Source organism: Haliotis rufescens, unplaced genomic scaffold (assembly GCF_023055435.1).
Source record: "Haliotis rufescens isolate VD_foot unplaced genomic scaffold, xgHalRufe1.0.p SCAF_27, whole genome shotgun sequence".
NCBI lineage: Eukaryota > Metazoa > Mollusca > Gastropoda > Lepetellida > Haliotidae > Haliotis > Haliotis rufescens.
The window spans coordinates 1,228,770-1,254,370 of NW_025963968.1; the positions used below are offsets into that span (position 1 = coordinate 1,228,770).

General features: G+C 42.7%; 1 protein-coding gene across 1 annotated transcript; it reads right to left on the reverse strand.

Moving 5' to 3' along the window:
• Positions 1–278: 278 nt before the first annotated feature.
• On the reverse strand, positions 279–25,601 carry LOC124125893 (peroxidase-like). Its single transcript, XM_046489282.2, has 12 exons — positions 25,286–25,601; positions 17,984–18,044; positions 13,840–13,997; positions 9,416–9,595; positions 6,275–6,344; positions 5,128–5,237; positions 4,728–4,829; positions 4,426–4,521; positions 3,251–3,917; positions 2,797–2,966; positions 771–873; positions 279–472 (listed from the first exon to the last, which is right to left on the reverse strand). The coding sequence occupies exons 1-12, from the start codon at positions 25,377–25,379 to the stop codon at positions 409–411; spliced, it is 1,875 nt and encodes a 624-aa protein (XP_046345238.1). The 5' UTR covers positions 25,380–25,601; the 3' UTR covers positions 279–408.

Genomic DNA, 25,601 nt, shown 5'->3' on the forward strand with positions numbered 1-25,601 from the left:
AGTTTCACCAAAGCAGTTCACATCTAAAACCTTCACCAGATTAACACCCAAATGAAGCTGACACGCCGTTATATAACTGGAAAAATGTTTACTACGGCATTTAACCAAACTCACTCACTCTATAAAAACCGCTGCATGAGTGACACATTCCATATTTTTTTAATTCCTTCACGGTTATCTACGTTTGAAACTAAACTATTATATATGACATGTCTTCTGAATAGCGTAGTTACTGATACCAGCTAAGTTCGTCCCGACAAGAATCACAAAGCACGCCATCCGAATGTACCATTTATTATGTCTTTTGAAATCAACCAAATAACATTTTGGATAAAAGCTTTCAAAGCCCCACAAAACAATGTGTCAAGGCAAATTGACGTCTGGCACATGTACGCCGTCATTATGACGTCAGTGCTCTGCCCATTGCGTAAGATCCATAGATGGTAGCTGGGAACAGTCGATAATTGGATTACTGGAAAATAAGCATGGATGTGAATTAGTCGTTGTTCAACGTGTCTTGTAATCATAAATGGAAGCGTTACTCTTTTCTCACTTCGTTGTAGGTTTTAATACTGAAACATTTTCTCCCTTTTCAAAAGAATTCTACATTTATGATTTTCGGGTCGGCTAACCCCATAAATGCAGTGATTAAAAAACGTCAATGTGCAGCTTATCGTTATATGAAAAATGGTAAATTATTTAACGGATCGATGGTACATGTATCATGGATTATGATGTGAAATGAAAAGATTGTGTTAAAGGTAAATTACCTTCCTGATTCAACTTTGAAGACGTTCGGCTGAAATCCCCTGATGTTAGAATTGTCACAAAACACTCTTGACAGTCGAATTTTCTGTATTTCCCGGTATTGTGCTGGAAATGCATGAAGATAACACCTACAGAACATGAATTGAGGTGACGCTAGTTCCAACGAGACACATACAATCATACATGGAGACACCCTGTAGTCCGGAGACCCTCGTGAACATCTTGTTGCGTAAATAAATCGTGAATCGGGACCCTGTGTTAATCTGAACACTTTCCATGGGAACAGTAATATCATAGTTGCCTGACAGTCCCAGTAGGATGATTGGTACCATATATTCACGAGAACACGTGACATCAGGATACGCTCACCTCGCAAACACCTGGTGTTTCATAGTGATTCCTAAACACCTGGTGTCGTTACTGTTTCATAGTGATTCCTAAACACCTGCTTGCTCAGGATGTAGGCGGAATCGTACAATGGAGACTTGTCATGATTATGGAAATGACTTTTTAGCTTTTATTCAAAGACTGGTAAATACGGTAAATACGGTAAATATTTGACCCCAACCTACTCCCATTTTCAGTTTATAAACGATGATGAACGATGACGTCACAATGGTCTGCAAAAGCCTTGTGATGCAATTTCATTGTAGCATTTACAAAGACTAAGCAAATTCTAAATGAAAAGGCAACAAGGGCTAGGGGTTTCGTCTTAAGCCAAGGTAGAAAACTTAATCTTTCTGTGTGACTTTATTTTAAGACTTTATACTTTAGTTACTCCTGTTCTGCTTTATGGTTGTGGGGTATGGGGTTTTGAAAACTGATCTTGTGTTGAAAAAATACATTGACACCCACTTGCCAACCTAGCTTAGAATTATAGCAGAATTGTTTGTTTTGTGGTAAACCCTTAACTGGAAAAGCCTCAAAATTATCTTGTAAAGTGTACATTCTTATTTATAATGACAGTATTTTGGGAAAATTTTACCAACTAGGATTAAGTTATATATGGACATCGCAGAACTTTCAAAGTACTGTTAAAAATCCTCGTTAATTCTAACTTGAAAGATAGCAAACATGGACAGCAAATATAGCTATCCTTCGAAAGGGGTAAATACAAAATGTTAGCAGCATTTATTATATTTGCAAGAATCTAACAGGAAAATCTCCCTCACATGCAGGACGTCGAATCACTATCTGCTGGGTGAGAACGGACAAATATCTCCCCAGTTGATCGGAAATGTAACCTATGCAATATATGACGTCGGAGGTGAATTTCACTACCTATGTTTCAAATGAAGCATTTGAAAAAAATAGGAAATATTCATAAATATTTTTAAATATTTAATCAAGTGTATACAAAAATTATCTCTTTAATAGCTCAAAATTAGGACTTGCAATGGAATTATAGCCACATTTAGAAAATGAATTGTTTGTTAGGAAAACATCATATTAAAACATCTATACTTATTCGTTATGTATTTTGCGTGTATATATTTTTACCACAAAGCGCATATCTGTACATGTATATAAATTGCATAATATTATGATATATCTTATAATTGCGTTGTACATAGTGTAGCCACAAACTGTGGCCTGAGTGTAAGAAAGTTCAGTTTAGATATATCCCAGGAGATCTCACCCAATCGATATCTCCATTGGAAGCCAGTTTTGGATTATAAAATTAGACACGGCATCTGCTAATTACAGCTGACAGATATCTGACCTACGTTAACAAAATGATGTATTTACAGTGAGTCACCGAGTGTTGCATGTTGGTTTTAAGACCTACGGTAACACGTGACCAAAACCCTTCACAACTCTTCTTCACAATTAAATAGTGTCACAACCTGATAGCCAGACAAAACTAGACGTGACGCTAAAAATAGCAATAAAACTTATGTATCTTGTGTGATTGAGCAGCGAATGGTGTGAGTGCTTACTTATAACATCTAACGTGATATTACAGACAACAGGGCCGCTATAACGTTGTACTGATTCAAATCAAAGAACCGCAGTTTCAGATTTTACCATGTGTGAAGCCGATATGCTCATCAGCAGTCTGATGCCAGAAGCGATCTCCCCACTTGAAGCGATGGAATTGTAGACCAATCATAAAGGCGAAGGTCGGCCCCACCTGAGCCCCAGGCAGTGGTATCTCGCTCACAGCCCCGGAGAATACGTCCACGTTCCCAATGGTTCTGTAACATTCAGGTCAAATATTTTTTTAACATTCATAAATATATCGTATGAGCTGTTAAATGAGTGGAAAGATTTTATTGGAGTGAACTCCCATTTAACAGGGAACTCGTCCGGAAAATAGGTTGCTGGGGATCTATTCTAACCCGGAATCCCCACGTCGTTGACTTCAAATCATCTCAGACAAGTGCCATTCTGTCACCCTCACTCCATTCACACAATATTACTGTTGGATACGGCTGTACTCGCACTCAGGTCCCTGTGCCGTCAGGCTGTGATAACGTACCTGTATATGTTTATCATGGCCGCGTACAGGTTAGTGGGCCATCTTGGAGTATTTCCCAGAAGCCTCGCGCAGAACGACTTAAAGGCCGTGTAAGGAGGCAGTCCATGGTCGCGGCCTCGATTTATGTTCAGAGAAACCAAATCAAGTGGCGGCCTGTCTGCCTTCTCGAACAGATGATCACTAACGCCGTTACTGAAAAAAACGTCAGTTCTCTGGGATGTGTCAGAGACCATCCCCGTCAGGACATCATCCAACCCCTCAGACATGCCTCTAAGAACAAAAAAAGGCCGATTGAACATAGCATGGAGAGGAATTTTCTCCCTCCCAACTGTCCAAACGTCTGGAATTTGAGAATGGCCATAGCGGAATGAAGCAGTAGCGAAGGAATTGACAGCTGTGGGGTTCACTTCCGGGCGATACGTGAACGGAATGGTCAAATCGAGTTCAAAGAATCTCATCACATCTGGTCCTAGCAGCGGTGGCAGCCATTCCCAGTAACTGATGACCTGCATTTGGGCAGCTAGGATCTTCCTGGTTTCCTGAAAAAGGCGTTCATCGTCCCAGTGGGGGTTGATGAGGGACAGTTCTATTGCAATCCTGTTATGTTCTCTCAGGAATATCGCGTGCAGGACCGACAAACCTGGGTGTTCATTTAAGCGCTTGTCCCCTGGAACAGGAACAAGGACACAACGGTTAATACTTCTCTGTATCAAGGTGTGCGGGAGGGAACGGTGAGAAAACCAAAAGTATAATCGGAGGGATGCTGACACACAATAAAAACGCTTCATTAACTTTAACTCGAAGAACAAAGAACGATTTTAGCAGTAAATATACACTGACAAAGAATTATATCTGTGTGACATCATGACATTGCTGTTTGAATATCTCATGCCTAAATGCACAGAACAACTTTATTCGATTGTTATCAAATATTACATAATATTCGTGTCGAGTGTGTGTTAAGTTTGGTATTTCTCAAAACCATTTCTCCTGATACCGATTGTCATATCTCTCCAGTTTTTAGATGCGATCGTTCGGCCATCGGGTGTATCTGCATTGCCCAGCTACATCTATGGGGGGCAACTCATAAGACACTTCCCTCTCCGCTCCGCTCAATTCCACTCCACTCCACTCCACTCCACTCCACTCAAATGCATGTCCACGAGTTGACCTACCAGCAAGTAAGCAATAGTCCTTAGGATCGATGCGGAAGCAGGTGGTGTTGTCACTTGTCGCTGGGGGCATGTCATTTTGCCTTGTCTTCAACATGCCTGGAACAGAATGCATAACGTGTTTGTAAATGTAATGTAAAGACAGGAGACAGAGAAGCATGGGACTAGACTTCAATGAAAGTGACAGACTATTTCTAAGAGAGAGAGAGAGAGAGGAGAGAGACAGAGAGAGAGAAAGAGAGTGAGAGAGAGAGAGAGAGAGAGAGAGAGAGAGAGAGAGAGAGAGAGAGAGTACCACCACTTACCGCCTGTAAATGTTCTGAGAGCATCTGCGTCTTTTTCGTTTGTCCCGTAAACATTTGAAGCGTCAGCAAAGGCTGTAGCCCCGTTCACCTGCTCACGATAACCTGAGCAAGGAAACATCAGAAATACAGGAAACCCGCTTTGAGAACATAATGTATTTTCAACCAGCGCTTCAGGATATATGATCATATCTCTGAAATTGAGAGTATTTTTTTAAACCAACAATACATATTTCAGAACACATTTCACACATTATTTTTGCCTGAATTATCAACGTCAGACCATTACATTATCGGCCCTATTAGCAAGTATCTGGATGAACAAATGCTTTTTCTGGTGTCATGCTCTCTCTTCACGTATAGATGTTTCTATAGTGTTTTGTATGTAATAGATCATAAGTACGTTTTCCGCAAGACTTTTCCCTTGGCGCTGTCGTTGACCTCGAGAAAGACATGCACTTCCGGGTCATGTAGCGATCAAAGGGTGGAACAGGAATGCTGAAACACGGACCCCTGTGGAAACAAAGAACACATATGCATTTTCATGAAGCAACATGGTCACAAGAGCAGTAAGTTAGAATTCCTCGCCCTTTATCCTCGACATATAGATAGATATACAGTGGCACTATCCTTTCAGTCTTGCACTAACATGTCAGTTATGCTAAATGTTAAATGGGGGTTTCTGTGATCCTTTCACATAAGTTTTACCGCTCTTTACCTTTAGTAATGAAATCACATAAAATAGAGTGGTTTTCTCTGGCGTTATTTAAGAAAGAAACGATGAGTGGGAGTTGTTTATTTCCTGCATGAGACATCAACATCATGTACACCCTTTTGAAAGATGTTAATAAAATATAGAAGCTTTAAACATGTATATCCGTATTTAAATAATGATGACTCCCGTAACACGATCCGACCTCAACAATGTCGGACAAGTCCATTTTATAATGGCGTCATCAAGTTTCGATCGTATGTTCAAATCTCCAGAAATGACGTCATGACAGAACAATGTTTACCTTGAAATAAACCACGCTTCGTTCTTCATTGTTCTTTGAAGTTTAGGGGGCACGGGTGGCCCAGTCGTCTAAGGCGAAGCGATTCGCTGTGCAGAGTTGCGTCCCTTGGGCACGCCAGAAAACTATAATTGTGGGTTCAAATCCCGGTTCGCCCCAATTATGTGTCTAGGTTTGTCAGCACCATAGCCGTGCACGAGGTTTCACCGAATTGGTAAACGTCTGAGGCCTGCATCACTTCGGGCTTTCCTCCGACATTAAGCTGACACGCCGCGATATAACTGTAATACTGTTAAAAGCGGCGTTAAACCCAACTCACTCACTCACTCACTCTTTGCGGTTTATGGCGAAGTTATCTCATATACGAGTTATTTAAACGTGCTTATAAGAAGTTTATCAACGTGTGTCAGGATCACCCGAAGCCTCTTTGCTGCATTTATTTACTTTAATTTTGACAATAACAATAACAACAGATGGTGTTCTCACACAACACTGAAGAAGAAAGAAAAAATGTTGTGATTCAAAGGAGTTACCTACCCTTGGTAGTGACCGGGCCCGACCTGGTTTTGGAAATCAGAGCAACATTTGAAAGCACTTCCATCTGCATCTAGAGGACAAAACAATGTTATTAATGAGACGCATAAGCTAAGACAATCCATCTGTCTGGGTGTTTTGTTACTGTTTCGTCTTTTTTAAGTCTTTTTTTTTATAAACGGTGCAATGAGAAAACCTTGTGGTCGTTACAATGTTCCCCATATGAACACAATGTTTCCCCAACATGAACACAATGTTTCACTATATGAACACGTTTCCCCAGCATGAACACAATGTTTCACTATATGAACACAATGTTTCAACATATGAACACAATGTTTCCCCAACATGAACACAATGTTTCACTATATGAACACAATGTTTCCCATATGAACACAATGTTTCCCCATATGAACACAATGTTTCACTATATAAACACAATGTTCCCCATATGAACACAATGTTTCCCCAACATGAACACAATGTTTCACTATATGAACGCAATGTTTCAACATATGAATACAATGTTCCCCCATATGAACACAATGTTTCCCCATATAAACATTGTTCCCCCATATGAACCCAATGTTCCATCGCATGAATACAATGTTCTTTTCCCCATGTGAAGACAATGCTCCCTCATGATGTGACTGAAATACTCCCTCCCTCCCTTCCTCCCTCACTCACTCACTCACGCACGGACGGACGGACGCACGCACGCACGCACGCACGCACGCACGCTCGCACGCACGCACTCACGCACTGACCAGTTACGTACTTGTGGCAACCAGGAGGTGCTGGGTTCTATTGTTACCCTACTGGGGATCTATTGTTACCCTACTGGAGATCTATTGCTACCCTACTGGGGATCTATATTTATCCTACTGGGGATCTATTGTTACCCTACTGGGGATCTATTTCTACTCTACTGGGGATCTATACTTAACCTACTGGGGATCTATTCTTACCCTACTGGGTATCTATTCTTAAACTACTGGGGATCTATTCTTACCCTACTGGGGATCTATTCTTACCCTACTGCGGATCTATATTTACCCTACTGGGGAATAGATTACCCTATTGGGGATCTATTCTTACCCTACTGAGGATCTATTCTTATCCTACTGGGGATCTATTCTTACCCTACTGGGGATTTATTCTTACCCTACTTGGGATCTGTTCTCTCCATACTGTGGATCTATTCTTACCCTACTGGGAATCTATTCTTACCCTACTGGTGATCTATTCTTACCCTACTGGGGATCTATTTGTTATCCCACTGGAGATCTATTCTTACCCTACTGGGTATTATTTCTTACCATACTGGGGATCTATTCTTACGCTACTGGGGATGTATTTTTATCCTACTGGGGATCTATTCTTACCCTACTGGGGATCTTTTCTTATCCTACTAGGGATCTATTCTTACCCTACTGGGGATCTATTCTTACCTAACTGGGGATCTATGGTTACCCTACTGGGGATCTATTGCTACCCTACTGGGGATCTATATTTACCCTACTGGGGATCTATTCTTACCCTACTGGGGATCTATTTCTACCCTACTGGGGATCTATTCTTACCCTACTTGGGATCTATTCTTACCCTACTGGGGATCTCTTCTTACCCTACTGGGGATCTATTCTTACCCTACTAGGGATCTATTGTTACCCTACTAGGGATCTGTTCTTACCCTACTGGGAATCTATTCTTACCCTACTGGGGATCTATTCTTACCCTGCTGGGGATCTATTCTTACCCTACTGGGGATCTATTCTTACCCTACTGGGGATCTATGGTTACCCTACTGGGGATCTATTCCTACCCAACTGGGGATCTGTTCTCACCTTAATGGGGATCTATTCTTACCCCAATGGGGAGCTATTCTTACCCTACTGGGGATCTATGGTTACCCTACTGGGGATCTATTCTTACCCTACTGGGGATCTATCCTACCCTACTGGGGATCTGTTCTCACCTTACTGGGGATCTATTCTTACCCTACTGGGGATCTATTGCTGCACAACTGGGGATCTATAATGGTTAACCTACTGGGGATCTATTGTTACCCTACTGGGGATCTATTGTTACCCTACTGGGGATCTATTCTTACCCAACTGGGGATCTATTCTTACCCTACTGGGGATCTATTGCTGCCCTACTGGGGATCTATGGTTAACCTACTGGGGATCTATGGTTACCCTACTGGGGATCTATTCTTACCCAACTAAGGGTTCTGTTCTCACCTTAATGGGGATCTATTCTTACTCCACTGGGGAGCTATTCTTACCCTACTGGGGATCTATGGTTACCTTAGTGGGGATCTTTTCTTACCCTACTGGGGATCTATTCTTACCCTACTGGGGATCTATTCTTACCCTACTGAGGATCTATTCTTACCCTACTGGGGATCTATTCTAACCATACTGGGGATCTGTATTTACCCTACTGGGAATCTATTCTTACCCAACTGAGGATCTATTCTTACCCTGCTGGGGATCTATTCTTACCCTACTGGGGATCTATTTTTATCCAACTGGGGATCTATTCTTACCCTACTGGGGATCTATTGTTACCCTACTTGGGATCTATTCCTACCCTACTGGGGATCTATGGTTACCCTACTGGGGATCTATCCTACCCTACTGGGGATCTATTCCTACCCTACTGGGGATCTATTCTTACCCTACTTTGGGTTCTATTCTTACCCTACTGGGGAGCTATGCTTACCCGAAATCCCAACAGGGCAAGACCAAACCGACGCGCCCGTGGCTATCTATGTTCTGAAAATATTCCCCGTAACATAAGGGTAGTGTTTTTGTCTGCAATATTCCAGCGACGACGATCTGTATATAATCGACTCTGATATAATCAGACAAAACAGTGATTGAAATAATAAGTAACGCCCCAACTGTCGGAGCTATGTGACCAACAATCTGTAACAAAGACTGATTCATTCAGTCGCCAAAATACAGATTGCCCTATTCTGACCTATTCTGACCTGGTTGTAAAGAGCGAACGCCTACACCTCTGATCTGTGAAGTTCCGGGTAAGAATTGATCTTCAGCAACCCATGTTTTGTCCAGACTCGATTACAGCTGGAAAATTGCTGACTCCGGCGTTAAACAAACAAATAAATCCTACCTCTCTGCATGGGGGTAAAGGTGAGGTCGTGGTCCAAGAACTGCCCCCACACCTGGAACATGTTGCTCAAGCTGACAAGTCTGGTCGTTTCAGAGTCCGATTTGTGGATAAAGGTGGACACTATTCGAGGGGATGGGAGAGGACGGCCATCCACCCCCGTGGTCCGAGGGTAATAGTAACCTAGACAACAGAAAAAATAGTTTATCAATGCCAAAATATATTTTCGTCATTTGAGGGTAAAATTTTGTAAATGTGTCACTGAAATGATATTGAAAGTTCGAATATCGATCTTCATACTTGTGCATTCATAAATGAACTTATCTAACAAGCAAATATAATCTGGAAAAACTTATCAGTATGATACAAATTGTCACCGGGTCGTAAAACCAGTCTAGTCACGTCAAGTGTCCGTACCGGTCGGTACCCTCTCCCTTAATTGCCCCGCGTCGTAACCGTTCGGCAAAATCCGGCGGTCGTCGTTGTTCAGAGAATTTACAAACATCGTTGGAGATTTGGTGAGCCATTTTATCGGTTTAATGGCATACTTTTATCATGTATTGTTTTTAATATATCTTATCTTATATATGTTTGCTACCTTATTCATGTATAGTAAGTTTGATTTTCTCGCAGTAGCGCGATTATCTTGTTTCTTATGTATTTATGGTCACTTTTGCCACATCAATAATTTCCATATCTGGTTGTATATATTTAGTGATACTGTTTAATAGCTGATGTTAAGTGCTTTTGTTTGGTACCAACTTCTCCCGTATTGGTGTCGTATCTAGTTTGCTATTCGGGTTTCCCCCAATGTCAGAAAACACACTTTTGTCACCTCGCCAGGATACAGAGAGTACTTTCTCCGAGGTCCGCGTGTCTCGTGTTAAACTGGGGGGCACGGGTGGCCCAGTCGTCTAGGGCGCCGTGATTCGCTGTGCAGAGTTGCGTACCTTGGGCACGCCAGAAACCTATGACTGTGGGTTTGAATCCCGGTTCGCCCCGATTATGTTTCTAGGTTTGTCAGCACCATACCCGTGCTCATGGGTTTCACCGAAGTGGTAAACGTCAGAGACTTGCATCACTTCGGACTTTCCTCCCACATTACGCTGACACGCCGTTATGTAACTGGAATACTGTTAAATGCGGCGTTAAACCAATCTCACTCACTCGTATTAAACTCGAAATTATGTGGGTTCGACCCCAGGAATCGCTAGACCGTTTAATGTCGTCTTGCTATAGATCGAAACCTAGGTTTCGTTAGTAAGTGGTTAAGGGTCAGTTTTCTCTCTGGTAGTGACTTACTCTGGTGGCATTAAACTAAAACTTATCGGCTAGGATTTTATATTTCGTATCCTGTCTTGCTGGTAAGGCCTGGATAACCAACTTTCCCGCGATTGTCTAGTTCAGGTCAAGAACAAACTCACTATTCTGAGTCAATAGTTACTCTCTTGGTCAAGCGACCTTTTTAATGATTGAGTCTAGATATACGTCACTACCTTTACAAAAACAAGGAAAAAGTGCCAGAATTAACCAAAGCGCGACAATGCGGCAGCGCGATATGTTGGCCATTTGTCTCATTGTCGCGTTGTCGTACAGTCGCGCTTTGAATACTATTGATTTTGGGGGTTCTTTTTCTAAAAATGAAATCACATATTTCATTGTTGCTTCAGAAATGAGGTCATATATCGTTATGTTCTTTATCGTTTTTCATTAACTAAACGTCTTTTCACATCAAGAAACAAAGACTTTGCATTTCTCTTTAATTCATTCCGGTCTCCGACATCTTTTCAAATCGATGAGGTCACACGATTGGCGCTGTCGTTTAAGGCGGCGCTATTCGCATTGAAGAGTTGCGTCCCCTAGACGCACCAGTAAACTCTGATCTTGGTTTCGAATCACCATACACATACATGTTGATATGCTGTGAAACTGTGGCGTTCAAAGTGGCGTTAAGTCACGTGAGTCCCGGGGAACCCTTGGATGGGTGACCTTGCTCGGTTGCTTGGCTCCAGAGAGTTTCTAGAGCTTCGATCCTGCCCAGGACTCAAGCAAATATAACTGTTCAGCCAGCAACCCCTAAATTGATGAATTCGCCTTGCAGAGTGGTGTCCCCTAGGCGTGCCAGAAACCTATGATCGTGTGTTCGAATTCCCGGTTCGTCCTGATTGTTTCTTGTTTTGGATCTACATCACTTCCGGTTTTTTTCTCCAGCCTCAAGCCGGCACGCCGTGACATAACTGAAATAGCGGCGGTAAACAATACTCACTCACATTAATGTTTTTGCGATCTCTGTGTTTGAATTATATATACTTAATCGGAGTTACTACATCAAACTTCAGACAACCGACGACCCTTTAACTCACAGAAATGTTTAACACCGCACTCAGCAATATTCCTGATATATAACGGCAGTCTGTAAATAATCGAGTCTGGACCAGACAATCCAGTGAATGACATCATGAGCATCGATGTACCCAAATGGGATACGATGCCATGAATCAATCAAGTCAGCGAGCCTGACCACCCGATTCCCATTCGATTCCCCAAATCACCTTCACGGGCCCTTGCTCAACATGCATACCACCAGGACGTTCCATGAACTTGATACACTATTATTTTGTATTTTTATGTACAAGTGAACCAAACCAAGATAATAGTGACAAGAAAAAATGACACGTGAGACGTCAACAGTCTCCGTAGCACAGGTGGTCAAAGACAACGCATCAAGGGGTCACAGGGTTGTATCTGATAACCTTTGTTGCTGTTTATCGATCTTGGACTTGCTTTGTTGATCTGAGGCGCCCTGTGCGGGGCCGATCATTGACATTTTGTTTCCGAAGGAACCTCTTCCAAAGGCCGCAAGAGACACATTAAACATATTGGTTACCGCTTGCAGAGTTCTTCTAGTTTGCAACATGCATATATCCCTACGACGTCCATCAGGTTGTAAATGACGCATCCTTAATTTGTTCACAAATACGACCCCTGAAGATGCGGGGTAGAATAGTTTTAAGCAACCCATGCTTGCCCTAAAAGTCGACTATGCTTGTCGTAAGATCAGGTTCGCGGACTTGGTTGATCTGATGTCATCGGATCTCAGTTGCGTGGATCTATGCTCATGATGTCCATCACTGGATTGTCTGGTCCAGACTCAATTATTTACAGACCGCCGTCATATAGCTGGAATACTGCTGAGTGCTGCGTTAAACAACAAACGGACGAACGAGTGTTCACAAATACTGCACTAAAGCATAAATAGAGAGCTCACGTGTTACAATGGATAATAAAACCAAACAATATTAAAGGCTGAGCAAGATTTGACCTTTCACGACCGATCATACCATTTATATTTCATGATCCCCTACTTGTTTCGGAGAGTATATGTCTAATACATATTCTTATAATATCAACACTGTTGTGCCAAATGTAGATATAATGACAATTTCCAAATTCACGTGATTGTGCCCAAACCTAATACGTACGTCACACCCCTTGGAATATGAATCTGGTAGATTTTGAAATGCGAAGATATATTAAATGTAAAAACAAAATGTCTCGATTATCCGACGAAACATATTCCTTTGGGCCTAAAAGGCAAAATGGCTGTGAAAGTTTTGTGAATGAAACACTGAAAATTAGTGATGACACCAGGTAAATAGTGTACGCCTGTAAAACACGCAGTATTGAGGTGGTGAGGTGAAATGGGGTTTAACGTCGCGTCCAGGATTATTGCACTTATATACATAGCGACGTGCATGCACGTGTGGGTTTTATGTGGCTGATTGTACTCGTCCGGACTGATGCCGATTTATAGTTCTAGCTCACTGAGATACCATGCCGCAGTTTAACATGAATACCCCACTCAAACACAGTATACTGACTCCAAGCCGACCAGTCCTTGTTTTAGACCCTTAATGCCGAGCGCCAGACAGGGTAACAACAAGTACCATCTTTTAACATCTTTTGGTGTGACGCGGCCGTGTATTGAAGATGAATATAATTCACGATTTCGATACGTTCTTGCCACCAAACCCTACTTGTGATTTACATCCCGTTATGTGTAAGACAAAGAAACAACACACATCACTTTCAAAACCTCGACGGGATACGAACCTGGGACCTCTTGATCTGTAGTTCGTCACGCTACCATCTATGCTGTTGACGTCACTCATGTCAATTTTTCTAGTCACTCTATTATTTGCCTTGATTCATTTGTACGTGCACGTAATTATGTCAGTAGTGTGCCAAGGTCGTTGTAAGTATGCGACAAATGGCCAAAATGTCGCGTATTGTTGCATTGTCGCGCTTTGGTTAGTTTTGACACTTTTTGCTTGTTTGTGTGAGGGCGACAACGCGACAATGTCCCTCCTGAGAGTCCATAGATTGCAGGTTAATGTTGTGACTGTCTAGTGATAGATGACCATTACCATCATCGTACTGGGCGTGGAGTAGTCTGTCGAAGGCGAAACCCGCCATTCCCCACTGAGGACGACGAAGGTTGTTGCAGGAGCCGTCGAAAGTCCGATATCGGGCGTGGGGGTCACACGATATGTCCATTGAACATGGCGGAGAGCGTCTTGGTTGCCTTGGGAACCGAACATAGCAGACATTAACAATGCAAAAGAATTTTTTATAACTAATAATGCCAAAGAATTTGTTAACTAACATACAGAGAATATGCATCCATTGATATCAATACGACACTTTCTTGCGGTTTCTGGCTTCAGTTTCATGACACGAAGTGGCGAGTCGACTTCATGCGGATGTCAAAGGTCAAAGCTATACCACCTAAAGGCTAGATAGAGTTTGCGGTGAGTGAGTGGGTGAGTGAGTGAGTGAGTGAGTGAGTGAGTGAGTGAGTAAGTGAGTGATCAACAATGTTACATGTACACCAATCACTTTCCCAATGATTGGTGTAATGCATCTCACTACATGGGATCGCTTGAAGGTATGTGCTATTTCACCTTTGCCTTTTGTATAACGTCTTATATACTCCTGTGGCATCATTAGGAATAGCCCACAACGCCGCTGGGCTGTAATCTTGCGAAATGTCATCAATGCTATCTTACAATCTGTGATAACGTTAAACGATTTTTCATTTGGATACACTTCTACCTACCCTCCCGACATAACGTCGTTGTACCACACAACAAGTACACAAGTAGAACATCGTCAAGGCTCTGTCAAAAGTCCACATTTACATTTAGAATTGCATTTTGTTGGTACATTAATGCTACAATCACACCAAAGTAGTTCTATCCCGTTCTACCCCGTTCTAAACAAAATACTAGAACGGGCCCGACAATGTTCACCTCATGTCGACAGCAGTTCGTGCACGTCCGCAGCCATTGTGAACCCGTTCTTAACCAGCTCAACCTTGTTCTACCTCGTTCACAATACGTCCAAGCCAGTTCTAACTAATTCTTAACCCGACCAACTCGTTCGCAGTACGTCCTCATCTCGTCCCAAGTGCGCGTGTATTCGCGTCCTGGCCCGTCCTGGCCCGACTCCTAAGGATACCGAGCGCGTTGTAGCCAGTCTTCATTCAAGTTCAGGGCTCCGAGCTGTACACATCATGCCTCCAAAGAGAAGTCGATACGGTCGGTGCGCACACGTACTGAAATTTATGTCCGACTGCACCACGTCGTAACACGTCCCTAGTAGGTTCGAAGTACGGCAATTGCGTTCGTAATACGTCTTTCTCGTTTTAAGTACGTTGTCAGTCCGACTAATTGCAGAACGGGATGGACGGGATAAAACTTTGAGCAGACTCCAAGTTCTAGAGCACCCTCCCCGTCCGAGCCCGTCCATAAAGTTCGTAAAAAGACTGTCCATTGGTTTTACTACGTCCACTACGTTCATACACAGTTGGGGCCCGTTCGACAACATTTTCACGAACGTATTGAGAACTAGTTTGGTGTGATTGGGGTATAACCAAGGTTCTGTCGAAGGCAGTGCGTGCGTGGTGCGTAAGTCTAGTGAGTGGTGTGTAAGGCTAGTGCGTGGTGTGTAAGACTTAGTGCGTTGTGTAAAGCTGAGTGCGTGGTGTGTAAAGCAAGTGCGTGGTGTATAAAGCAAGTGCGTGGTGTGTAAGCCTAGTGCGTGGTGTGTAAGGCTAGTGCGTGGTGTGTAAGACTTAGTGCGTTGTGTAAAGCTGAGTGCGTGGTGTGTAAAGCAAGTGCGTGGTGTATAAAGCAAGTTCGTGGTGTGTAAGGCAAGTGCGTGGTGTGTAAGGCTAGTGCGTTGTGTTTAAGGCTTGTGCGTGGTGTGTAAGACTAGTGCGTGGTGTTTAAGGCTAGTGCGTGGTGTGTAAGACTAGTGCGTGGTGTGTAAGCCTAGTGCGTGGTGTGTAAGGCTTTGTGCGTGGTGTGTAAGACTTAGTGTGTTGTGTAAAGCTGAGTGCGTGGTGTGGAAGGCAAGTGCGTGGTGTGTAGGGCTAGTGGGTGGTGTGTAAGGCTAGTGCGTTGTGTTTAAGGCTTGTGCGTGGTGTGTAAGACTAGTGCGTGGTGTTTAAGGCTAGTGCGTGGTGTGTAAGGCTAGTGGGTAGTGTGTAAGACTAGTGCGTGGTGTTTAAGGCTAGTGCGTTGTGTTTAAGGCTTGTGCGTGGTGTGTAAGCCTAGTGCGTGGTGTGTAAGGCTAGTGCGTGGTGTGTAAGACTTAGTGCGTTGTCTAAAGCTGAGTGCGTGGTGTGTAAAGCAAGTGCGTGGTGTATAAAGCAAGTGCGTGGTGTGTAAGCCTAGTGCGTGGTGTGTAAGGCTAGTGCGTGGTGTGTAAGACTTAGTGCGTTGTGTAAAGCTGAGTGCGTGGTGTGTAAAGCAAGTGCGTGGTGTATAAAGCAAGTTCGTGGTGTGTAAGGCAAGTGCGTGGTGTGTAAGGCTAGTGCGTTGTGTTTAAGGCTTGTGCGTGGTGTGTAAGACTAGTGCGTGGTGTTTAAGGCTAGTGCGTGGTGTGTAAGACTAGTGCGTGGTGTGTAAGCCTAGTGCGTGGTGTGTAAGGCTTTGTGCGTGGTGTGTAAGACTTAGTGTGTTGTGTAAAGCTGAGTGCGTGGTGTGGAAGGCAAGTGCGTGGTGTGTAGGGCTAGTGGGTGGTGTGTAAGGCTAGTGCGTTGTGTTTAAGGCTTGTGCGTGGTGTGTAAGACTAGTGCGTGGTGTTTAAGGCTAGTGCGTGGTGTGTAAGGCTAGTGGGTAGTGTGTAAGACTAGTGCGTGGTGTTTAAGGCTAGTGCGTGGTGTGTAAGCCTAGTGCGTGGTGTGTAAGGCTAGTGCGTGGTGTGTAAGACTTAGTGCGTTGTCTAAAGCTGAGTGCGTGGTGTGTAAAGCAAGTGCGTGGTGTATAAAGCAAGTGCGTGGTGTGTAAGGCAAGTGCGTGGTGTGTAAGGCTAGTGCGTTGTGTTTAAGGCTTGTGCGTGGTGTGTAAGACTAGTGCGTGGTGTTTAAGGCTAGTGCGTGGTGTGTAAGACTAGTGCGTGGTGTGTAGGGCTAGTGTGTGTTGTGTAAGGCTAGTGCGTGGTGTGTAAGGCTTTGTGCGTGGTGTGTAAGACTTAGTGTGTTGTGTAAAGCTGAGTGCGTGGTGTGGAAGGCAAGTGCGTGGTGTGTAGGGCTAGTGGGTGGTGTGTAAGGCTAGTGCGTTGTGTTTAAGGCTTGTGCGTGGTGTGTAAGACTAGTGCGTGGTGTTTAAGGCTAGTGCGTGGTGTGTAAGGCTAGTGGGTAGTGTGTAAGACTAGTGCGTGGTGTTTAAGGCTAGTGCGTGGTGTGTAAGCCTAGTGCGTGGTGTGTAAGGCTAGTGCGTGGTGTGTAAGACTTAGTGCGTTGTCTAAAGCTGAGTGCGTGGTGTGTAAAGCAAGTGCGTGGTGTATAAAGCAAGTGCGTGGTGTGTAAGGCAAGTGCGTGGTGTGTAAGGCTAGTGCGTTGTGTTTAAGGCTTGTGCGTGGTGTGTAAGACTAGTGCGTGGTGTTTAAGGCTAGTGCGTGGTGTGTAAGACTAGTGCGTGGTGTGTAGGGCTAGTGTGTGTTGTGTAAGGCTAGTGCGTGGTGTGTAAGGCTTTGTGCGTGGCGTGTAAGACTTAGGTTGTGGTGTGTAAGGCTAGTGTGTGGTGTGTAGGGCTAGCGTCGTATGTAAGACTTAGGTTGTGGTGTGTAGGGCTAGTGTGTGGTGTTTAAGGCTAGTGCGAGGTGTGTGAGACTTCGTGTGTAGTTACCCATGGTAATTTGAGCATATACACGGCTGATTGATTGATAAACAGCTATATATCCAATATACAATACAATGTCGGCTCAATCTCATTTTGTTTTATGTGATACATAAAGCGATGAACTAAATCTAATACATATGTACATGTGCTGTAGTTTATCTGTATCAGCAGCCGAGCTTGAAGTAGTAAGACCTTACAGCATCAGAATCGTGTTTGTTATCTGAACTTTTGAACGCGGCATGGGGTCCCTTGGGTGAAGGATACACCCTGATGTGATGTCACCAAAGCTCTAATGGCTACGACCTCCAATACTTGGGACTTTGGACGCACGGAAACTACGTAAACTACACCCTCAATAACACCCACTCATGGTTCAACTTACCACCAGTAGTGCAGGCGGTCTGGTTGCTTCAGTCCACATGCCACCTGGTCGTAGTAATGTACTGAAACATGAAAGACAACATTTCAAATATATACTCAAACCCTATCTTATTTTTAACTTACAATTTGTGTGTGTGTGTGTGTGTGGTGGGGGGGGGGGGGGGGGGGGGGGGGACTGTGGTAAGTGGGGACTTGTTTCTTGTTTGCACAGTTTTCTTGTTTTCATATTTAGGGGCTATAAGCTAAAATGGCACCTGGGTACGGGCAGTTGAACTTTAATCCTGTTCCTCGTGTAGAATAAAATTTGAAATATGATGAGGTGTTTGCTTTTATTGCATGTATTTGTAAACATACTTAGGAACTTATATCCTAATTGTTCCCTGGGCGTGGCCTCGTTCATGTAGAGTTGATGTCGGGCAAAAGAAAGCACATGTATACTCTTGAAAACTTATACTTCACTCATATCCTCATTACTGTGTACTGTGACATTGCGACCCCCGTGTCCCTTGAGACGCCCTGTGCAATGAGATACTCAGTGCTGCGTTTCGCCTATGGTACCCGTATAAAATACGTCGAAAAACCACTTTTTGTTTGTTTCATATAGAGCTATCATCAAACATGGGTGTATGCTCTCTTTTGCCCGGCGGTTTATGAACGTACACTTTTTTTTAACTAATATTGGAAAGTGAGTGGTGTTATCTTTCAGAAAGGTTTAACGCCGGTTGAACGCCGCTTTCAACGTCTGAGATGTTTAACCACTTCGGTGAAACCCACGAGCACGGTTATGGTTCTGACAAACCTAGAAACATAATCAGAGCGAACCGGGATTTGAACCCGCAATCATAGGTTTCTGGCGTGCCAAAAGGACGCAACTCTGCACAGCTAATCGCGGCGCCTAAGACGACTGGGCCCACATTGGCCCCTAGAAGCAGAAGAAGGAAAAGAAGGAGAAGAAAGAGAAGAAGAGGAATAGAAGGAGAAGAAGGGGTAGAAGGAAAAGAAAGGGAAGAGAAGAGGGAGAAGAAGAAAGAGAAGAAGAGGAAGAAAGAGAAGAAGAAGAAGAAAAAGATAAGAAGGAGAAGAAGTATTGGAGGAGGAAGAAGAAGGAGAAGAAGTAGTGGAGGAAGAAGAAGAAGGAGGAGAAGAACGAGAAGAAGAAGAAGGAGAAGAAGTAGTAAAGGAAGAAGAAGGCGAAGAAGGAGAAAAAGAAGAAAGAGAAGAAGACGAAGAATGAGAAGCAAAAGAAGAAGGAGAAGGAGGAGAAGAAGGTGAAGGAGAAGAAGAAAAAGGAGGAGAAGAAGGTGAAGGAGAAGGAGGAGAAGAAGGTGAAGGAGAAGGAGAAGAAGGTGAAGGAGGAGGAGAAGAAGGTGAAGGAGAAGAAGAAGAAAGAGAAGAAGGAGAAGAAGAAGAAGAAAGAGGAGAAGAAGAAGAAGAAGAAAAGAAGAAGAATCCAAACTTAGACTATGCCTTTTATTGTGAGAAATGACAACTTCTTGCAAACCAGAAACCAATTACAATCATCTGGTCATTACCATGTTTCAGTGACCCATTTGTATGTGTTGTTGTGGTAGTTGCAGGGGCAGTAGTAAGATTAACATGAACAGGCTCGTACCCACATATGCTGATTAAGGACATTTTGGAAATATCTCTGAATGGTTGAGTGAAGAATTTTCGGCATCGTGTACGTCAGACTATTTTTGACCGGCGGCGCCCTGAACCACATTCATAGTACATTGTATAGGCGCCTCAGGTCATGTAGATAAAAGCAGAGATTTGTCAGGCAGCTGGGTATAAAACATAATTACAATAAACATAAAGAAAATCTTAAAGTTGCTACAGGCGAGCTTAAGAAATCTCTGTATGATCATAATGATTCATAAATCTTATATATTACTCAAAAGAAGTTAAGGACACATAGCGGTAAACGTCTGAGACCTGAATCACTTCGGGGTTTTCCTGCCACATTAAGATGACACGCCGTTATATAACTGGAATATTGTTCCAATCGGCGTTAAAACAATCTAGTCACTCAATCAATGTCTGTTTAAATGTTTTAAAATCCTTTCATCACATTCACTTCATGTTCTGTTATCATCGCTTGATTTGATGAGCAAACGGTGACAGCAAAGTACGAACACACAATATTCACGATATACAGGGGTATATTTTACGGAATCGTGTTATTGTTTGGATTGTTTTGAACTACTAGTATAAGCATGTATAAGGGTAAATAAAAGTGACAAAACCATTTCTAAGAAATATATGTGCTATAACAATGAGATACGCTCATGAGTTCCGAACTGATATCAGTTTCTGTACACACTTTGATGAGAGCCTCAGCCTCTATCCCCATCTAACCTCATCTCTTCACTCCGAGATCTCGTTCAGGGAACTGACCTCCGTTGACGTGCAGATTACGATAACCCCAGTGGGCATACCGACACCGGTGTAAGGTCACGGTGGAGTGTCTCCTATACACCTGCATATTGACCCTTGTTGCATGACGCAGCCGAGCAAACACCATTCGGGCAAACGTTCCAATATTTACGGACTTAACATGAGTAATGTCAAGACATTAGACATTTAATTAGCTGACTCTGTATCACTGAGCTGATATTTATATGTTTAATCAACCTCTTGCCTTTGCCAAGGCTGTGACATTTCAGAACACGTGTTTCTTGTTTGACCATTGAGATGAGCACATGTTTGACCAGCACAGGAAATACAGCAACTAGGTATATGAATTTGCCAGCAGACATCGTAGAGTTTTGTTTGCACATTTACATACATGAGAGATATTGGTTTACAAGACAAATGTCACCTTAAACATATGAATACGTGTCAGCGATAAGCCAACTACGCGACTTCAAGTCAGACTTAGTTATTCGTAAATGAACATGAATAAGAATACATTTTCAGGATTTTGAAATTGAATTTATAGGTCCTGAAAGGTTAAAGACATCGAGAGCACAGAAAACATTCAACTTCAGAAGTGACGTAAGAAGAAAAATGAATTAAAAGAAACTGTAAGGCAAGCCTGAACAATAAAAGCAACAAACAATGTCTGACATGTTGTGACCTACATGAACATGTATTTGCAATATGCATAAAACAAAATTAAGCAATTTAATATAATTATATAAAACATCAACGCCAACTGATAACTTATCTGGATTATCTATCGAAACATATTCCATCGGCCGTAAAAGACAAAATAGTAGTGAAATTGGTAATGGATGACACCAAGTGTTCATGAAATTTAATATTTGATGTATGTTTGTTTACTATGGAAAATTAGTATCAATAAAGACTCATGCAAACTATTCTTTCTGTTACGAACATTATTAACAGATATTCGTATATTAAACATGACTACATTTGGTATATTTCTCAAAGAATATGGAAGTTTTTAAAAAAACAACATGTTTTGTCCTTCTGGTCAGGGCTCCATGTTATTGACTGGCGGCGGAAAGGCGCAAATCTATAGTAGTTGTTCTGAGATTGTGGATGGGGAATTGTGGGAAGCAGTTATTTGTGTGACAAAAGTTTTCCTGCTCATGTTCCTAGGTTTGGTTCATTATGGCACTCAAAACCAAAATGTGATTATTAAAGAAATAGTCATGCAGATCCGCAATTGACATTTATTGTAATTAATTGTTGTTTCAATAAAATATGTGATTTTTCAAAATGATGTACACTTGGGAGAGTTCTCGTGTTCAATGTTGTGCAAAACGTGACGACGTAACAAAAGCTATACTGAACCAAGCATTTATTATACAGATTACCAGGGTAAATAATATCCTCTTTCAAACATTCACAATGTGTTACAAATCTAAAATGGTATATGGATGATATTTGTGCATGAACTGGCAATGCGGCGTCTGGAACAAGGCGGAGCGTCAACGGGGTATTGGCATGGTGGAGACTGGCAGAGGTCAGCGTGCAGTGGCAAATACGTTCAATGTTTCACAGTCTGTGATAAGCAGACAATGGAACAGGTACCAACAAACCCAAATTGTCGATCGACCCCGTTCAGGGCATCCACGGTCGAGTACAGGATCAATTGACCCGAAACCATGCTCTCCGAAGTTGACCTCAACTGGCGAAACCAATTACATCAACCTTTCATCAGGCTGCAGGCGACAGAAAACTTCAACATGCAGCATATGAGACCCGATCCACTTTGCACTCCCTTGATGGGCATGGTCGTGTCTGGCGACGTCGAAATATACGCCAAGCCGATGCCAACCTGAGGCGGTAGATCGGTTATGGTGTGGGTTGCATCACTAAGACTGACCAAACCCCACTCCATATTGTACAAGACAATATCACTGTCACTGGACAATACTTTCGGGACAACACACTGGCACCCTCTGATGTCCCGTTTGCAAGCGTGTGAGCCGACGTCTTGTGATCACCGTGCAGGAATCGTCAATGCTCGTCTCCAGCAGCACAACATGCCTAGAATGCCATGGCCACAAATAAGCCCCGACCATTCCCCGATTGAGCTCATCGGGAAATGCTAGGGAGACGTGTGGGTCAACGTCACAGACCGCCGACCACTTTGACTGCACTCCCCTCAATCTCCATTAGAAGACACAAATGCAGTGTGCCTCGTTGAGTGAATGAATGTTTGACAAAGCGTGGCGGTATCATACCCACTACTGATCCAAAAACGCCACATTTCCCATCTTGCCCCTATCGTCCGTCAACATCGATTATTGCTAAAAACTAATATCTCTTACTATTTTGGAAATTTTAAGATATTTCCTAGTATCCCCTACTTTTTGTATATATCAAATCATGTCAGCTGTATGCGGAGCCGTGAAGATCCGGTGTAGAATAGGTCTTCAGCAACCCATGCTTGCCGTAAAAGGCGACTATGCTTGTCGTAAGAGGCGACTAACAGGATCGGGTGGTCAGACTCGCTGACTTGGTTCATGCATGTCATCGTATCCCAATTGCGTGGATCGGTGCTCATGATGTCAATCACTGGATTGTATGGTCCAGACTCGATTATTGACAGACCGCCGTCATATAGCTGGGATATTGCTGAGCGCGGTGTTAAACAACAAATAAACAGCTGTATTTGTGAGAACAACCCGAAGTTATGCATGTCCTAGAGGTTAAACTTGGTAATACACTACATTGGATGAAGGTTGGGATAATGTTATTTACTGGCAGCTGAAAGACATTACTCGAAACAGTTGACTCTTATTGCATATCACAAGGTGATAATTACTAATAAAAACCTGTGATGCCTAAATTGCACAGAGGGTTCACTATTACAACAGTGAAACGTTGTTTCACAAACAGAGGCCGGGACATCAGATTATTCACCGTGACGTCATTCGCGCCTCTCCACATTGTTCTCAAGGGGATACTATTTCATCAGAAATATTTAGCGGGGTTTAGTAGCATGATAGATAGATAGATATCACCAGGGAAGCGTGTTAACATAAAGACCTATCAAGGAAGCTTGCATTCGGGCGGTTCCGTGTCGGTCGTGGAAGCTTCGTGATAAGAATGACATTCATGACAGCCGCGAACGTCAACCGGATGTGTTAATGCGCCTTAAAATAGTATTATGAAATAACTAATAGAAGTTATAATTCTATATATGTAAAAACAAAAACATATTCAGCAAATATATATTTGTACAGTGAATGTATATTAGACACGAACATGGTTGTCATACAATAACGTAAATTCGAAACTTCTTCCGCGAATAGAGAAAACCACGAAATATGATGCTTTTAAACCGACTCATCCGGTACAGGGTCAGAGATAACGAATCACCGGACGGAAAGGTTATATCTTGTGTATACACCGAGTATATTTCGTATATATGTTTAATACAATGTGAGAATCCATTTGAGTTGTCCTCCGTGATATTGTTGGAATAATGCTAAAAGCGGTACACTCACACACACATACAAAGACACACTCGCACACACCCACACACATCGCATCTACATTCACACATCACCCCTACACACACAAACAACCCCAACAAAACAACAAAACACACACACACACACACACACTTGACTTGTATACGTTTACATTCGGAACACACACACACACAAATACACAGACACACATACTAATACTCTCTCTCTCTCTCTCTCTCTCTCTCTCTCTCTCTCTCTCTCTCTCTCTCAACATCCATCAGTCAATGTACGCTTTCTCGCCGCGATCATGACGCTTTATCAAACCAAACCCTCGATCCTGGCACCATTAATTCATTCCCAGCAAACACTTACTATAAGTAATAATACTAATCTAACAAAACATTTCAAAATCACTTGGGTACTAAATCAGTAAAAGACATGACACCACTTCAGATTTCTCTCTGACACATTAAGTTAAGTCGCCAAAATTAGTCACCAAGCTCGTGACTCCGAATCCCAGATTCGCATTGATTATTTTCCTTGATTAGCACACTGCCCTCGGCATTAGACTCACTAAGTCACCCAGTCTAAAATATTTCAGTTTATCATCCACGTGTACCTTATATTTTATTTATCTTCACAAATTTTAGAAACAGTTGTCAAAGGTATAAAGACTCGCTCTCCTGTTGAAAATAGAACAATTAAAGTACAACATGTTTCTCCGTCCGGCGAACACATACTAGGGACGTCACACAGCCAATTAGCAAGTGGGACTTTAGTCAGGTGGATGGAGAGAGGGTGTATCTCAGAACAAAGCATGCCACTTCATCTGACAAAGCCATAAACCAATTATTGTAAAGAGTAAAACAAAACACATTTTAAGACGTGTCCAGATCTTACAACGCAAATAATGTGAAATATCGCGGTGACGCGTTAATGTCACGTTTACTTGACCGAGCTCGAGTAGGTGACATTTTGGGTAATATGTTACTTCGCTGTTTCCATCTAACATGCTTCCAGAAAATGGATGTTTTTAACATTAACTGGAAATTGTTAACTGAATAAGGTAATATATCGTACCTACCTTTTGAATATATCACTTGTGATTTACAATCAACAAAACATACACAGATGACCCATAACCAATCTTTGTTAACGATACATCTATATGTACGACAGAAAAATATTCTTTCATAACACTTTTGCTTTAAATACTCACGCACGAACGCACGCACGCATGCACACACGCACGCACGCATGTACACACATTGTAAAATAACAGATCACATGTAAACGCTCTTCACATGAAGTAACCGATTACGTTTTTGGGGGGATCAAAATAGTAGTGTCTTGGGTGTAAATATGAAAATAACATCTACCAAAGCAGATAAACCCCTAATTACACTTACGTCTACTGACGGTTGACGCCCCACGTACATCCAACACGCTGCACAGGTAGATGAAGATCAAAGGAATAAGCCGCACAGGTAAATGGACAGCCATAGTGGGACAGCACACGTTGAGGCGCTCCGCGAGGCTTCACTGGTAATTGGCAACGTTTAAAACTGTCCCAGATATTTATATATCTATAGAGCTGCAAGACCATCTAATCGTAGTGTTTGCCCTCTGTCAATGATCAGGACCCCGGGGCTGATGCTATCGTGGCATCGCCATCACGGAAAAGTCTGGATCAACCGCTGTATACCAAATAACCCACGAGATAAC

Coding starts and splice junctions, on each gene's coding strand:
- LOC124125893 (XM_046489282.2), bottom strand. CDS start 25,379: ATGGCTGTCCATTTACCTGTGCGGCTTATTCCTTTGATCTTCATCTAC. Junction 6,345..9,415: donor CTTTACCCCCATGCAGAGAG/GTAGGATTTATT, acceptor TTTGTCCTCTAG/ATGCAGATGGAAGTGCTTTC. Junction 4,830..5,127: donor GGAAAAGTCTTGCGGAAAAC/GTACTTATGATC, acceptor TTCCTTGCTCAG/GTTATCGTGAGCAGGTGAAC.